The following is a 14,527-nucleotide window of genomic DNA, read 5'->3' as shown; positions in this document are numbered from 1 at the left end:
CCAGATGGCGCTGGCGTCAGCTATTCTAGTGGGGATGCTGCCTTTCAGTTCTGCCCCCTGCTCCAGCATTTTGACTTCCTTCTCTGGCTAGGATTAGGGCTGCCACACAGGGAAAGTGTACTCATGCCTGCCACCTTGTGGCCATGAGAGGCACTTTACAGGCTACTTCGTTGATGATGGGTTCCTGAGGTTCCTATACTGGTGTGTGTGTGTGTGTGTGTGTGTGTGTGTGTGTGTGTGTGTGTGTAGGGGGGACTGCCTTGACAGTCAAGGGTATGGGGCCTTCAGGATAGGACCAACTGACACCCCCCCAATACTGGCACCATATTTTGGTTAAAAATCATCCTGAGATGCTGTTGAAGGCCACTTGTCCTTAAGGGATACAGGATTCTGCCTTGCATCTGTGCCTCTAGAGAGGGGCGGCTGTGGCGTAGTGAGGTCCAGTCCCAGAGAGGCTGACATGATGACAGGTGTTCAGGGATTCTGTGCAGTCATGCTCAGCCACGTGTCACTGTGGTTGCTCCCGCAGGTCCCTGGGTGTGACCATCTGGGAGCTTTTCGAGTTGGGTGCGCAGCCGTACCCCCAGCACTCGGACGGGCAGGTGCTGGCTTACGCCGTCCGGGAGCAGCAGCTTAAGTTGCCCAAGCCCCAGCTGCAGCTGGCTCTATCTGATCGATGGTGAGGACCCCACCCCCCTGGGCAGGCAGGCCAGAGGGGCACAGGGGGCTGAGCCCTACAGCCTGGGGCTGCTCGGTCCACCTCTACAGGGCTTCTGGGTCTCTGCAGCCTGAACTACCCTAATTCAGGGCCCTTCCCAGGCCTCTGGGCCTGCCTTGGGAGATTGCCTTGACTGCCCCTAGTGTTCCCAGGGTACTCTGAGCATGGGGGAACGGACTGTCCCCGGAGGGCAGGTTATACTCCGGCCAGCGTGCCTCTGGATATGGCCAGGGCCACCCATGAGGGCCTCCCGGCAGGTACGAGGTGATGCAGTTCTGCTGGCTGCAGCCAGAGCAGAGGCCCACAGCTGAAGAGGTTCATCTACTGCTGTCCTACTTGTGTGCTAAGGGCACCACAGAATTGGAGGAGGAGTTTGAGCGGCGCTGGCGCTCCCTGCGGCCCGGGGGCAGCACGGGCCTGGGCTCGGGTTCTGCAGCCCCAGCAGCTGCCACCGCCGCCTCCGCGGAGCTCACCGCTGCCTCGTCTTTCCCGCTGCTGGAGCGGTTCACCAGCGACGGCTTTCACGTGGACAGTGATGACGTGCTGACGGTCACGGAGACAAGCCACGGCCTCAACTTTGAATACAAGTGGGAGGCTGGCTGTGGCGCTGAGGAGTACCCACCCTCGGGGGCTGCATCAAGCCCAGGCTCGGCAGCGCGCCTGCAGGAGTTGTGCGCGCCTGACAGTTCACCGCCGGGTGTGGTGCCAGTCCTCAGTGCCCACAGCCCCTCAGTGGGTAGCGAGTACTTCATCCGCCTGGAGGGGGCAGTGCCTGCTGCTGGCCACGATCCAGACTGTGCCGGCTGCGCTCCCAGCCCCCAGGCTGTGACTGACCAGGACAATAACTCTGAGGAGAGCACTGTTGCGTCCCTTGCCATGGAGCCATTGCTGGGCCATGCACCCCCAACTGAGGGTCTGTGGGGCCCCTGTGACCACCATTCACATAGGAGGCAAGGGTCACCCTGTCCCTCACGCTCACCCTCTCCTGGGACCCCGATGTTGCCAGCTGAAGACATAGACTGGGGTGTGGCTACCTTCTGCCCGCCCTTCTTTGATGACCCACTGGGTGCATCTCCCTCGGGGAGTCCTGGGGCCCAGCCCTCCCCCAGTGATGAGGAGCCAGAGGAGGGGAAGGTGGGGTTGGCCGCTCAGTGTGGACACTGGAGCTCTAACATGTCAGCTAACAACAACAGTGCCAGTCGCGACCCAGAATCCTGGGATCCTGGCTATGTTAGCAGCTTCACAGACAGCTACAGGGACGACTGCTCCAGCTTAGAGCAGACCCCTCGAGCCTCCCCTGAGGTGGGCCATCTCCTGTCCCAGGAGGATCCCAGAGATTTTCTCCCTGGGCTAGTAGCAGTCTCCCCTGGTCAGGAGCCAAGCCGTCCCTTCAACCTGCTCCCCCTGTGTCCTGCCAAAGGCCTGGCACCTGCTGCCTGCCTCATCACATCCCCTTGGACAGAGGGAGCTGTGGGTGGGGCTGAGAACCCCATTGTGGAACCCAAACTTGCCCAGGAGGCTGAGGGATCTGCTGAACCCCAGCTACCCCTTCCTTCCGTCCCCTCCCCATCCTGTGAAGGAGCCTCACTTCCCTCGGAGGAGGCAAGCGCTCCTGACATCCTACCTGCCTCACCCACACCCGCTGCTGGCAGCTGGGTGACCGTCCCTGAGCCAGCCCCCACCCTGGAGAGCAGCGGCAGTTCTCTGGGGCAAGAGGCACCCAGCAGCGAGGACGAAGACACGACCGAGGCAACATCAGGAGTCTTCACCGACCTGTCCAGTGACGGCCCACACACGGAGAAGTCAGGCATAGTACCAGCCTTGCGCAGTCTGCAGAAGCAGGTGGGGACCCCTGACTCCCTGGACTCTCTGGACATACCGTCCTCAGCCAGTGATGGTGGCTGTGAGGTCTTAAGCCCATCAGCTGCTGGTCCACCTGGCGGGCAGCCCCGTGCCGTGGACAGTGGCTATGATACAGAGAACTATGAGTCTCCTGAGTTTGTGCTCAAGGAGGCCCATGAGTCGAGTGAGCCTGAGGCCTTTGGGGAGCCAGCCTCAGAGGGTGAGAGCCCAGGGCCCGATCCTCTGCTCTCTGTCTCCCTTGGTGGCCTCAGCAAGAAGAGCCCCTACCGAGACTCTGCCTACTTTTCAGACCTGGATGCCGAGTCCGAACCCACCTTTGGCCCTGAGAAGCACAGTGGGATCCAGGACTCCCAAAAGGAGCAAGACCTGAGGAGCCCACCTAGCCCAGGGCATCAGTCTGTGCAGGCTTTTCCCAGGTCTGCAGTGTCCAGCGAGGTGCTGTCCCCTCCACAGCAGTCAGAGGAGCCCTTGCCAGAAGTCCCCAGGCCAGAGCCTCTCGGGGCTCAAGGCCCAGTTGGAGTGCAGCCTGTGCCCGGCCCAAGTCATTCCAAATGTTTCCCGCTGACCTCCGTTCCACTGATCTCAGAAGGCAGTGGCACGGAGCCCCAGGGTCCCTCAGGACAGCTGTCAGGGCGAGCCCAGCAGGGGCAGATGGGCAATCCTAGCACACCCAGATCCCCGCTCTGCCTGGCCCTGCCTGGCCACCCCGGGGCTTTGGAGGGCCGGCCGGAGGAGGATGAGGACACCGAGGACAGCGAGGAGTCTGATGAGGAGCTCCGGTGCTACAGCGTCCAGGAGCCCAGTGAGGACAGCGAGGAGGAGCCGCCAGCGGTGCCCGTGGTGGTGGCTGAGAGCCAGAGTGCCCGAAATCTACGCAGCCTGCTGAAGATGCCCAGCCTGCTGTCAGAGGCCTTCTGTGACGACCTGGAGCGCAAGAAGAAGGCTGTGTCCTTCTTCGATGATGTCACGGTCTACCTCTTTGACCAGGTGGGCTGCTGCTTTGGGTATACACAGAGCTGGGGGAGGTTGGGCGGCTCGAGTCACACACTATGCTCTGTCCCTCCAGGAAAGCCCCACCCGAGAGACTGGGGAGCCCTTTCCCAGCACAAAGGAATCACTCCCTACGTTCCTGGAGGGTGGCCCCAGCTCACCCAGTGCCACCGGCCTGCCACTGCGGGCTGGCCACTCTCCTGACAGCTCTGCTCCTGAACCAGGTGAGCCAGGTTTTGGGGGCCAGAGAGTGACATCACTGTCACGGAAGGTCTGGATTCAAGACGCCATATCATCTTAAGTGGGGGCTGGGGTGGGTCACATAACAGAAGTGACTTTCTGGTCCGACCTGCAGGCAGTAGGTTCGAATGGGATGGTGATTTCCCGTTGGTGCCCGGCAAGGCTGCTTTGGTGACTGAGCTGGATCCTGCTGACCCTGTCCTGGCGGCGCCTCCCACGCCAGCTGCGCCCTTCTCACGCTTCACCGTGTCACCCACACCTGCCTCCCGCTTTTCCATCACCCACATATCTGACTCAGATGCCCAGTCCGTGGGAGGTATGAGTGTGGTGGGGGCTGAGGTGGAGCAGAGGGACACCACGAATGGGGATCTATGAGGGGTGATTTGGTGGCCTCTGGTCTGCTGGACATTGCCCTGTTAACAGTGTCTGCCCCCTGGCCTCTGGGCAGACATTATGTTCTGGTGGACCTGGCCTACTGCCTCCTGGGCCCAGGGCCTGCCACTCCGCCCTCCACAGCAGGATGCTGGGCATCTGTTCTCTTCTCAGTCTGACCGTAGACTCCCGTGACTTTACTAGAACATTCCCAGCATGGTGGTCTGTACTCCTGTCACCATCTATGGCTCATCTCTAATCTGAGGTTCTTGCTAGAAGTCTCTGTAGGGACTTTACCCAGGTGGTGGTATCATATAGTTCATTTTGTCAAGTCACGTGCCCCCTCCAACTGCCTAACCCTGGTAGGATCCTCTCTACCAGGTTCTCCTCCCATAGCCTACTCACAGTTTTGACCAGTCCTTTCTGCCTGTTCCTCCCCAGTTGCCCTGGCTGTGGTAACCTTGAGGGAAGAACTTGTCACCCTTGTCCCTGCATGACTCTGACCATGCCTTCTTTGTTTTGGCCTCAGTTTCCATGTGTGCACAGACATGGGAACATTTGCTAAACAAATGCTTTGGATCTGGGTTACAGGTGTGTGTGTGTGTGTGTGTGTGTGTGTGTGTGTAAGTGTGTTATCCCTCATCTAGACACAGGCCTACCACATTGAACAGGCCTGCCACTGGGCCAGGCAGTTGTGGGTGTGGGTGAGGTTTGGTGTGTGAGAACCTTTGTCTGGTATCTCCCCACATGCTCACAAAGCACCCCCTTTACCAGGCCCAGCAGCAGGTGCTGGGGGCCGATACACAGAGGCTTGAGACCCAGGTTATCCCACCCTTCGGAGGCTGGCATCACTGGAGCCCCTGCCATCCTGCCCAGGCAGCGACAAGGTTGGTGACTGACTGGGAATGAATGGGGACCACCGGCACCCTACAGCATCCTGGAGAAGCAGGTGGACAAGAGGCCTGTATCTAGCCCTAGACGCATTGGGCTGTGTACCTTCTCTGTGCTGCCCTGATGACAGAATGTGTCCCGAGTGGATGCTGGGGTTTGCTGCTAGCCCCTGGAGATACCTGTAGCCTGGGGGGGTCTATGGGTGTCTGTAAGCATATGTGTACACACTCAAGAAGGGCCCCCTGACTCTTAGGTGACTCTCCACTCCTGGGAAGAGCCTCCCTCCCCAATATGTCTGTTGGTGGTAAACTGGCCTCAGGCCAGGCCAGGACCAGGCAGTCCAAGGGCCTGTATGCCCTTGTTGGCTAGGTCCTGCCATGTGTTCAAAGGGCACTTGGCCAGGTTTCAGGATGGCTTTAAGCCTGCAGGTCCCTTTTGGGTTCCCCCACCTTTCTTACCTGGGTCTAGGTTTGCTCAGAGCAAGGTTGGACCTCTGGGCTCTAAGCCCTTATCTCAGAGTCCGTAGCTATTTCCCCTTCACTGCCTCTGTGGACGCCCTTCCCCACAGGGTCGGTCTGGATTGTTCTGGCCCAGGTCCTGCCCAGTAGTAGGGGCTTCCAGGCTGCGGCTGGCTGCCTCAGAGATGCCCTCTGCAGGGTAGTGTGGGCAGCTCTCTGTTGCAGGGCAGTGCCTGCCCCACACCCTGGTGGCTAGAGGAGAGTAGGGGGTACCCTACAGCCACTGGGGGCTCCTGCCTGCAGGCAGGGCTGGGAGAAAACAGGGCTGGGGTGGGCAGTACAGGGAATATTTTTGTAACTTGCTGGAGTGAATGAAAATGGGGCGATTCTAAGTTATTGTTGCCAAAGACATGTAAAGTATATTGTTGCTTTGGGGGTGGGGGCAATGTTTTCTGTTTTGTTTTTGTTTCTGTTTTTAGTTTGAGGCTTAGGATGGACGCTGGTGCAATGATTTTCTTGTTCCTTGTTTTTTAAGAGAAACCAAGCTAAGAAAAAAACAGCCTGTGTGCTCAGTGTTTTCTTTTGGGGTCTGTAGCTAACACCCTGCGGTATGGTAGATGGGGAACTCAGCTCTTTTGCCCCCATATGCCAGGTGAGGTCCCTCCAACCCTCTCCTGTCCCTTAAGACGGCTCTCTGAGGTCGGATGAAAGGGGACCTCCAGGGCAGCCATCTGCCTAGCTTCTAGTCTGTCCTGAGCCAGGCCACTGTGGAGTGAGAGGCAGGAGACTGGCAATGGGACTCCTGTGTTCCCTACTCTGTTTTGGGGCTGGCCTGTATGCCTACATAATGGGTGGGTGCCTCCAAGAGGATTTCTTGGGGGAGCTGATGAAGGAAGTCTGCCTGGGTCTTCCCTGCATCCTACGACTTCTGCCATCAGCCGAGCTCCTCACCCCGCTGCATCTGAACACGGGCCTGACTGGGTTTTATAGAGATCCTACCTTTTAGCTGAAGTGGGGAAGTAGCTGGAGAGCTGGGCTGCGGCCGGCTCTCCTCTCCGCACAATAGCACAACAGACCACACACTACACATGGTGAGCACACGTTTATTGACCAGACACACGTGAGATAAAAAAGTTTAAAAGTCAGCATGGGAATAGGCTCCCTTCCCTGCAAGCCGGCAGAATGTCCTCTCTGTGTCCAGAGGCTCTCGAGGTTCCACAGTTAGGATCAGAGGTCCCTGTTGCCCAAGTGCTGGCCCCTCTGTTGGGGCATCGGCCTCTTGAGGCAGCCACCTCACCAGGAACACCTGGGATCCAGCCCAGGCTGGGCCGATGTGAGGCGAGGCTAGGGAGTGGGGCATTGTGGTCTTCTCTGGACAGGAACATGCCCTGATCACCCTCAGCTGGCAGGTGGGGACAGAGTGTCGATGCAGAGGAGCCCGTCAGCTGAGCAGAGGGGCTGATCTGTCATTGGTCACTGTTGGTTTCAGATGGACGTTGGCGAAGGGATTCCTGGGGAAAGAAGAGCAGTTTCAGTTTGGGTTGGTGCCCTGGCTAAGCTGGGCCATCAGGCTGCTCCTGGGACCCTCCCCCCTACTACTAGAGCCCAGTGGTCCACTCTTGAAACCAGGGATCGAGCTGGGTGTTGTCTCAAGACCCGTTAGCCCCTAGCACAGCTACCCACTGTCACCTTACATGCTCCAGGAAAGGCAGCAGAGTGGGCAGAATGGTTAGGACCAGCTGTTCCCTTCCCAACCTGGGGTGGATGACCCCATTCTTAAGGAAGGCTCGCTGTGGTTTGGTAAGCTCCCACACCCAGGCTGAGTCCAAGGAGTGGCTCTGCTCCCGTGCAGAGCACAGGGCCCAGTAGGTCACACAAACCAGCCCAGGCATGCAGGGCGCCGTAGAAGGCACGCTGTAGACACGCAGACATGACAGACATGAGGTACATGTGCCCTGACTCCACAGGTGGGGGACTGACACCGGGACCTTGGCCAGATGGCCAGGTCCTTTGCTGAGGGACTAGCCATCTCCCTGAGAGGTGGCTGCGCCACCCAAGTGCCCTTCGGGCCACAGCTGATACACAAACATGACTCAAGACAAGACGTGGAGATGGAATGGATGGGCACAGACGGGCTGCCCCAGCCCAGCCCTCCCGGCAGCCTCTTCTGCTGTCCCTGTCAGGCTTGGGAGGACCCACTCCAGTGGGAACAGCACAGGGCAGCAGGTGGGAAGGGCCAGGCAGCTCCACAGTAACAGCACAGATGGCATGTGGACATGGGGGCTCGCAAGGCACAGGACTGCACTCCTAGGGAAGCGCGCTTGGCTCTACAGCCATTACCTGCAATGGGGTCACCTCTGGCCCTGGTGGGTTCTCAGAAGCCCGGGGCTGGTGGCAGGCCCAGGGTGGGCTAGCAGGCTCTCCATTCAGGCTTCCTGAGAAGACCTACATAGGTAGAGTCTCACCCTACATTTTCCTGAAGAGGACATTTTCTAAAAATCTCAAACACTTCGACTGAGAGGTTTTAAAGGTGAAGCACGGAGAGAGGCCCAGGTCCCTGTCCCCTCCCAGGTGGTGTCTGTGTTTCCACTGCTACTCGCCTCTGCTGAGAGCCAGGGATTAAGGGCCACTATCTGCTATGCCTGTAGCCGGAGCCGTCCCAGGCCAGGCTACACCTCTCTCTGCTTTTGTGCTGGTGGCTGCAGTCCCTCAAGGTGGCTGCAGAGGGGCTGACTGACAGGTGAGATACAGACCCTGGCCATTGCTAGCTGCAGCCTCTGGCATGGCCAGGCTGCCCTTGGCCCACTCCAGAGTCTACAGAAGGGCTCCCAAAGAGGGCGACAGCTCTGGGGAGGCTTGGAATAAGGACGGGTTGTCCTGTTGAGGGAATGGGATAGAGTAGAGCGACTAGCAGGTTGCCCCAGGTAGCAGGGCAGAACGGCTGAGATACCTACAGAACACGCCTCACACCTGCCGTGCTTGGCTCGCGCCATTACTCACCGACATCTATTACCAGCTAGGACCAGAGTGAAAGTTCCGATCCAGAGTGCCCTACCCAAGAGGCTCTGAGACATTTTCTTCTCTCCTCCTCACAAAGCCATGGGACCACTTGGAGCACAAAGAACCATCTACAGATACCAAAGCCACTACAAAGTTTTGCTCTGTACATGTTCCTGTTAGCAGAATCTGGGGACATGTTTCCTTCCAAAGACTCCAACTAGACTAGTGAAATTAACCTGAAGGGGGCATGGCCGGCACACAGCCTATCTCCAGGAGTGGGAGGACTCAACATCTGAAGCTGCACCAACTGGGGAAAGGAGGACCAGGCATCCAGGGATGACCAGTGACATCCATGCCAAATGGATCTGGCAGTGTGGTGGGAAGCAGGTGGGGTAGCGGGGCCCCCATCAGTTCTCTCCCTGGACTTCCTGCATCCATCTGTGAACAACGCTGTACCAGAAACCTTGAGAGGCTGGACTGCAGTAGTCTGTCAGCCATGGAGCGAGAGCATGGATACCACCAAGAACAAGTCCCCACGGAGGACCTGTGCACACCTGTGGGTTTCCATTTCTTCTACCTACACAGGGCTGGGGATCCCTCAGAACTCTCAGCAACCACAGGTAGCTTTGGGGCACCCTTCAATCCCACTAGGTGAGCTGGAAGGCTAGGCAGTCTGTGGCCAGGAGCTGCTTGGAGGGTCGCAGCAGCACTGCGCTGAACTAGCAAACCCATCTGCCTTATGCCTACCACATCCAAGTCTCAGTCCTAGCACACACAAGAGACCTGGTCCCCAGAAGAGGCTACACCAGCTTTTCTGAGCCTTTTCTCATGGCTCCTAACTGGCTTAGTGGGACCCAGTGGGCAGTGAGGTAGGGGGTCTGCCAGGCTGGGCAGGAGAAGTACACCTCCCAGGGAACATCTTGGATGTGGAGACAGAGGCAGGAGAAGGTGGCCGGCTTAGAGTCTGCCAAGGACATTTCATTCTCTCTGTAAACCTTAGCAGAACTTTACTCCAGAATTCACATTACAGACACCCAGGAAGGCAACAGAGAGTTCTGGGCTGAAATACATCATTGTGACTATCAGGGAGATAATGACCACTCTTGCTAAGGGACACACACAGGTCAAGGCTTCTCATGCCACCCGCTCCATGGTGTGGGAAGGGAATAAAAGCCCCTTGCACCGTGGTGGACAATGCCCAGCAGTGTCCTCCTCCCTGCCCCAAGTGGTGTACCTCGGCCCACTTCTCCAGTACCAAGGGAAGAAGCAACAGGCCAGTGTCTTGTAGCCATAAGGGGAGGTGGAGGGAACCAGGAGAGGCAAGATCTGACGGCAGAAGTCACCTGACCTAGGCTCAGTTCAGCTGTGGTACTCAACAGCTGGACTCATGGCCAACCCCATGGTATCCCACATGAATACCCAGGTACATGCTGCATGACTGGGAGGAGGCTGTTCCCCCAGGCCACCCGATGATTGTGACGAACCACCCTGTAGGGTAGGAGAGAACAGATCTAGGCCAGCTCCATATTCCGCAGCGAAGGCAGCGATGGAGCAGGGTTAGAACCACAAGCCTCCAGGCGGAAGGAAGGTAGGTGAACCACAAGCCAGAGGAGGGAACTGGTGGAAGGAAGGCCCAGCGCCCGGAGCAAGGCATCTCAGCAGGCTCCCAAGCCCTGCCCAGGCCCAGACCCTTCCTGTGGAGGCTGTCCTGACTCAGGCCAGAGAGGGTCTAGGCATAGCCATTATAGATGCAGACAGATGGGCAAAAGACCAGGGCAACTTACTAACTCTAGTCAGGGGCAGCTCAAAATCTGGCCACTTCGACATCCGCGCTGTAAGGAAACACAAGGCTTATTGGTAAAGCTAGAGCAGCCGACGGGTACCTATGGACACCAGGAGGCAGAAGGCCAGGCAGGATGGACACCTGCTGGGAAGGGACCTTGAACACACCTCTCTGCTGGGTGGGGAATGGGGACTAGAGGGCTCACTCTTGCTAGGAGTCTGCACCAAGCCCTTCTAAGCCCTGCTTTCTCAGCCAGGGTGGCAGGCCACCCGGGTGTCACCATCAGAGCCATCTAGGCTTGCACTGTCTGCAAGCCTAGACTGGTTTTGGCAATGACCTGGAATGATCTGCAGGTGAGCTAAGAGACTGAAGATGGGCTGCAAGTTGGGGTGCCCTGAGGTGTGGCTTGGCCCACACAGCCCCAACACATGCCAGAGAGCTGGACGGAGGCACAGACCAACTCAGTGCAATAAATAAAGCCTTTATTCCAACAGTTGACCGCAGTACAGGGCACAGTTCAGATTTTTTTTTTTAAAAAAAAAAGGAAAGGAAAAAAGGAAAAAATATTTTTTAGCACTTTACATCTTCTTACAAGTTTGCTGTTTTGTGTCTACATTCATCCATTGCACATGGAATCCCCTGGATTTGAAATCTTTTAGCAAAATTAGAACAACACAGAAAGTTCTTTACACAGGTCCAGGTTCTGGCTGTGTTTTCCTTAAATATAAAACAGGATCTGTCTGTGTCTGAGCTGCTGCTGCTGCTGTCAGACTGGACCAGCCACGCCCTAGTCCTCAGCAGGCTTGCTGGGTTTGCTAACCACATCAGAGGCGCGTCCGCAGCTTCCCAAGGGCTTCTGCCAGCTGTAGGGCTGAGCCCACTGGGCCTTGGGCTCCGCTGCCCAGAATTCAGTGTGTGAAGAGACAAAACCAGTAGCCACTGAGTCCAGTGTGCCTGTTTCTAAAGTTACCAAGACACACACAAGAGGAGAAACTTAGGAGGAGCTGGACCAGAGCCTGCTTCTCCCTGGCCCTGACTGGCTGGCTGTACCCTCTGCGCCGCGACTTTCTCAAAGGCTGGTCATAGAAAGATTCCCCAAAGGTGTGTGTATGTGTGGATGGGTGGGTGGGCTTGTCTTGAGGTCTTTGGAATGTTCGCATGTGGCCGGGCAGCACCTGCTCTTGCCTCCAGCTCCCACCAGGGCACTGCATGAGGTAACGCCACCCTGTGTTGGGATGCCGCACTCTGTTCTACACATGCCTGCCCAGCAGTATCTGCTGAGGAAGAAGCCTAGTGCCTGGCTTGTGGGGTGAGCAGGGCCTGGCTGGGGCTGCAGCCTCCATCACAGGAGTGGTCAGCTTCCTCAGGAGGCTCCCAAGTGCCCAGGCCCCTTTTCTTGGTGCAGCCCTTGGAAGGGGCCTGAGGCAGGTCAAGGTCCCTGGGCTTGATCCCCCCAGGACCCTAAGTCCTGTCCTGTTCTAGAAGACGCCAGAACTCTGGGGGTCAGATGCAGAATAACAGTACGTACACCGGAGTCCATGCATATCTGTTTTTGTTTTTAGGAAAAAAAATAGTCCTTTTTCCTGTTTTTCTTTTTTCTTTTTTTTTTTTCTTTTTTAAAGATTTTTTTCTTTTTCTTCAAACTCTAGCCCTGGCTCGTGGCCAGCCTTAGAAAAGGGATGTGCGTCGTGAACACCACAGGGCTAGGGCAGCAGGTGCCAACGCTGCTTTGCCACTCAGCCGGCAGGCCCCCACCCGGCAGTTAATGCTCAAGGCTGGGGACACCTGCTGGGGGCATGAGCGCAGGGGCGCAGAGAGCAGCACCATGGACCCTGGGGGATTTCAGAGTCTGGGATCACCAACCAAAAGGCAGGAGCGGGTGGGAAAGAAAACAACCCAAGAACAAACCAACGAGAGCTGAGGAGGGGAACCGGTGGAGACTGGGGGGAGCTCTTCAGAGCAGCTGCCTGGGGTCAGCGTCCTCACACTGTGGACACCAGCGTGCCACTGCCACTGTGGAACAAAGCACAGGACAGCTGCCCAGATGCATGCCCACCGCCGGCCAGGGGCAGCAGGCCCGCCCGCCACCCGGCAGAGCCCTGGCCAGCCAGCAGCCAGGCTACCTGGCCTCTGGGAGGATGATGAACCCAGAATAAGACTGTGCTCGGCAGGCAGCAGCCGCAGCCCTTGGTGAGGATCTACCTGGTTCTAGGGAGAGAAGGCCTAGAGGCGGCTGACAACCCTCCTCACCCCTGCCCTGCCTGCCGGGATGAGCAGAGCAGGCCAAGACACCAAGACCCAGCAGGATGGAGGAGGGGCTCACTGTACTAAGAGCAGACAGGAGCCCAGGACGGGTGGGTGGGTGGGTGGGTCCAGCTCTGGTGGCAGGCTTAGGGTCAAGGTTCCCAAAGTAAGAAAAGCTAGGTCCCAAGGGAGAGGTTACTCTAACCAAGTCTGTGGCCACCCACCCACAGTCCCAACGAAGCCTAAAACCTCTTACCTGCTCACAGACCGTGCCCCGTAGTCATCCAGACCCTGGGAACAAAGGCAGAGCAATCAAGTTGGGCAGGGAGACTGTGAGCCACCCACACGCTCACTGACAGTGTAAGTCCCTGTTCTCGGAAAGATGGCCCTGCCCCTGTGGAGCTCTCGGCCGGGCTCCTTCCACACCAACTCTCTATCCTCTCTTTGGTCACAGTGGTTGGGGACCGCTCCAGAGAATGTGGTGACACGGATGTGGTGACTGACCTCTCACACTAACAAGGACACCTCCCATCTGGCCAGGGTAGGCTGGATCATGTGTGCTCTCTGTACATACAGGACACACCACTTTATGATGCCACTTTAAAAGCCTCCTCGAACCAATCACTACCCAGAGGCTGGCATGTGCCCAAGGTCCATAACTCCGACCAGAAAAGTCTGGGCACCACTGCCACCACACGCTCTGAGCCCCAGCTCCAGTGTGGCTCTGATCACGAAGGCTGCAGCCAAGGATCATTGCCATCTAGACCTCCCTAGACTCAAGCCCCCCAAGTCCCACGCACACTGCCTGAACTGCAGACGGCCTGGAGGCAGCACTTCCAAAGCTTCGCCACCCGTCTAGGTCAGGACGGATGGGATAACCAAAGGCAGGACCCTGCCTGCCCCAGCATGAGTGAGTGCACGAGCTTGGGTCAACAGGACCCACCCCTCAGACACTGGGCACCATGCTGGCCCTCAGCTGGCCCAAGACTTAGGAATGGTGAGTTCTCGTTCCCTCTCTATGTGCAGGTAGAGGCCCCACCCTAGGATGAGAGCCAGGACCAGCTGCGGTCTCTTCTGCCTCAGGGTAGAACAGACCAACATCCTTCATAGTTAAGCCCCAGGTTATAAGAGCTACTCGTCACCCTGCACTCAAAGCCCAACTGAAGCAGGACACTCTGAGTACTACTTGACAGGAGTTTGCCAGGGACCATCCCCAGGACCTACGGCTGTAATCAGCCACTTATGGCCTCACATGCTCTAGGCGGCAGCAGCTCATGCTACCAGCTGAATGTGACCAAGCACCCTGTTGCTCTTGGGAAAGGAGTTTCTGATTTCCTTGGCCCTGGGTGGTAGTAGGTATTCAGGATAACCCACAGGCCAGCTATGCCCAAGTCCCCAAACCCCATCTAGCAGAAAGGTCGTGCACAGACTCAGTCTGGTAAGGTGTGAGGCTAAAAAAATCTCAAGCCACGGAGCCTCTGTCACAAGCCTGTCAGCCAAACTCATGATCCCTCCATGCAGATCCATCTCAGCCCCAGGCCTCACCTGAGAGAAGGCAGGAACGGCCACGCTGTAGGGTCTCTGCTTGAATGTGCCGGCTGTCTGGGTGGGGAATGCCCGGGAGGACGTGCCGTAGTCAGGAGGGGGGAGGGCCAGGTCATCCTTGTCTAGGAGGTTGCCTGTGCTGCTGCTCTTGCCCTGCTGCAGGCTGCGGGGCGTAGAGACTCAGTGACTCAGTGGCACACGGGCCAGCTGCCTACCCCACGCCTCACTCACAGCAGCCAGTGACCTCACAGGTATTCCTGTCTAACCTCCCTGCCAGGTTCCTGTGCTGTACATACACCAGGTCGAAATTGCCAAATGCTGGCTGCTGAAGCCCTGTGACAGGGTCCCTCCAACCCTGCTCCAGGAGGTAGGCAGTGGAGGGACAGCCCAATCACAATGGGCTGGCTAACAACTGTCCCGCAT

General features: G+C 57.6%; 2 protein-coding genes across 19 annotated transcripts in view; one reads left to right on the top strand and one right to left on the bottom strand.

The window, feature by feature from the left end:
- The window catches only part of Aatk (apoptosis-associated tyrosine kinase), a 39,873-nt gene extending 33,782 nt beyond the window's left edge, over positions 1-6,091 (top strand). For 4 of the 12 annotated variants that reach the window (NM_001198785.1, NM_007377.4, NM_001198787.1 and 1 more), the window contains 5 exons: positions 530-679; positions 976-3,568; positions 3,648-3,795; positions 3,927-4,127; positions 4,958-6,089. In NM_001198785.1, coding sequence (NP_001185714.1) covers positions 530-679; positions 976-3,568; positions 3,648-3,795; positions 3,927-4,127; positions 4,958-4,998 — 3,133 coding nt within the window. In that variant the 3' untranslated portion in view covers positions 4,999-6,089. Of the gene's footprint in view, positions 1-529; positions 680-975; positions 3,569-3,647; positions 3,796-3,926 lie in introns of all 12 variants that reach the window. The other 8 variants (XM_006531991.3, XM_006531993.3, XM_006531994.3 and 5 more) reach the window with 4 other exon arrangements.
- A 528-nt stretch (positions 6,092-6,619) lies between these two features.
- The window catches only part of Baiap2 (brain-specific angiogenesis inhibitor 1-associated protein 2), a 66,867-nt gene continuing 58,959 nt past the window's right edge, over positions 6,620-14,527 (bottom strand). For 2 of the 7 annotated variants that reach the window (XM_006531969.4, NM_001037755.3), the window contains exons 12-14: positions 14,105-14,267; positions 12,816-12,850; positions 6,620-7,043 (exon numbers count right to left, since the gene is read on the bottom strand). In XM_006531969.4, coding sequence (XP_006532032.1) covers positions 6,974-7,043; positions 12,816-12,850; positions 14,105-14,267 — 268 coding nt within the window. In that variant the 3' untranslated portion in view covers positions 6,620-6,973. Of the gene's footprint in view, positions 10,365-10,783; positions 12,329-12,815; positions 12,851-14,104; positions 14,268-14,527 lie in introns of those variants that run through there. The other 5 variants (NM_130862.4, NM_001037754.3, XM_006531967.4 and 2 more) reach the window with 4 other exon arrangements.

Source organism: Mus musculus, chromosome 11 (assembly GCF_000001635.26).
Source record: "Mus musculus strain C57BL/6J chromosome 11, GRCm38.p6 C57BL/6J".
NCBI lineage: Eukaryota > Metazoa > Chordata > Mammalia > Rodentia > Muridae > Mus > Mus musculus.
Note: the sequence above shows the minus strand (reverse complement) of the source record. Positions and strands in the feature narration are given on the sequence as shown.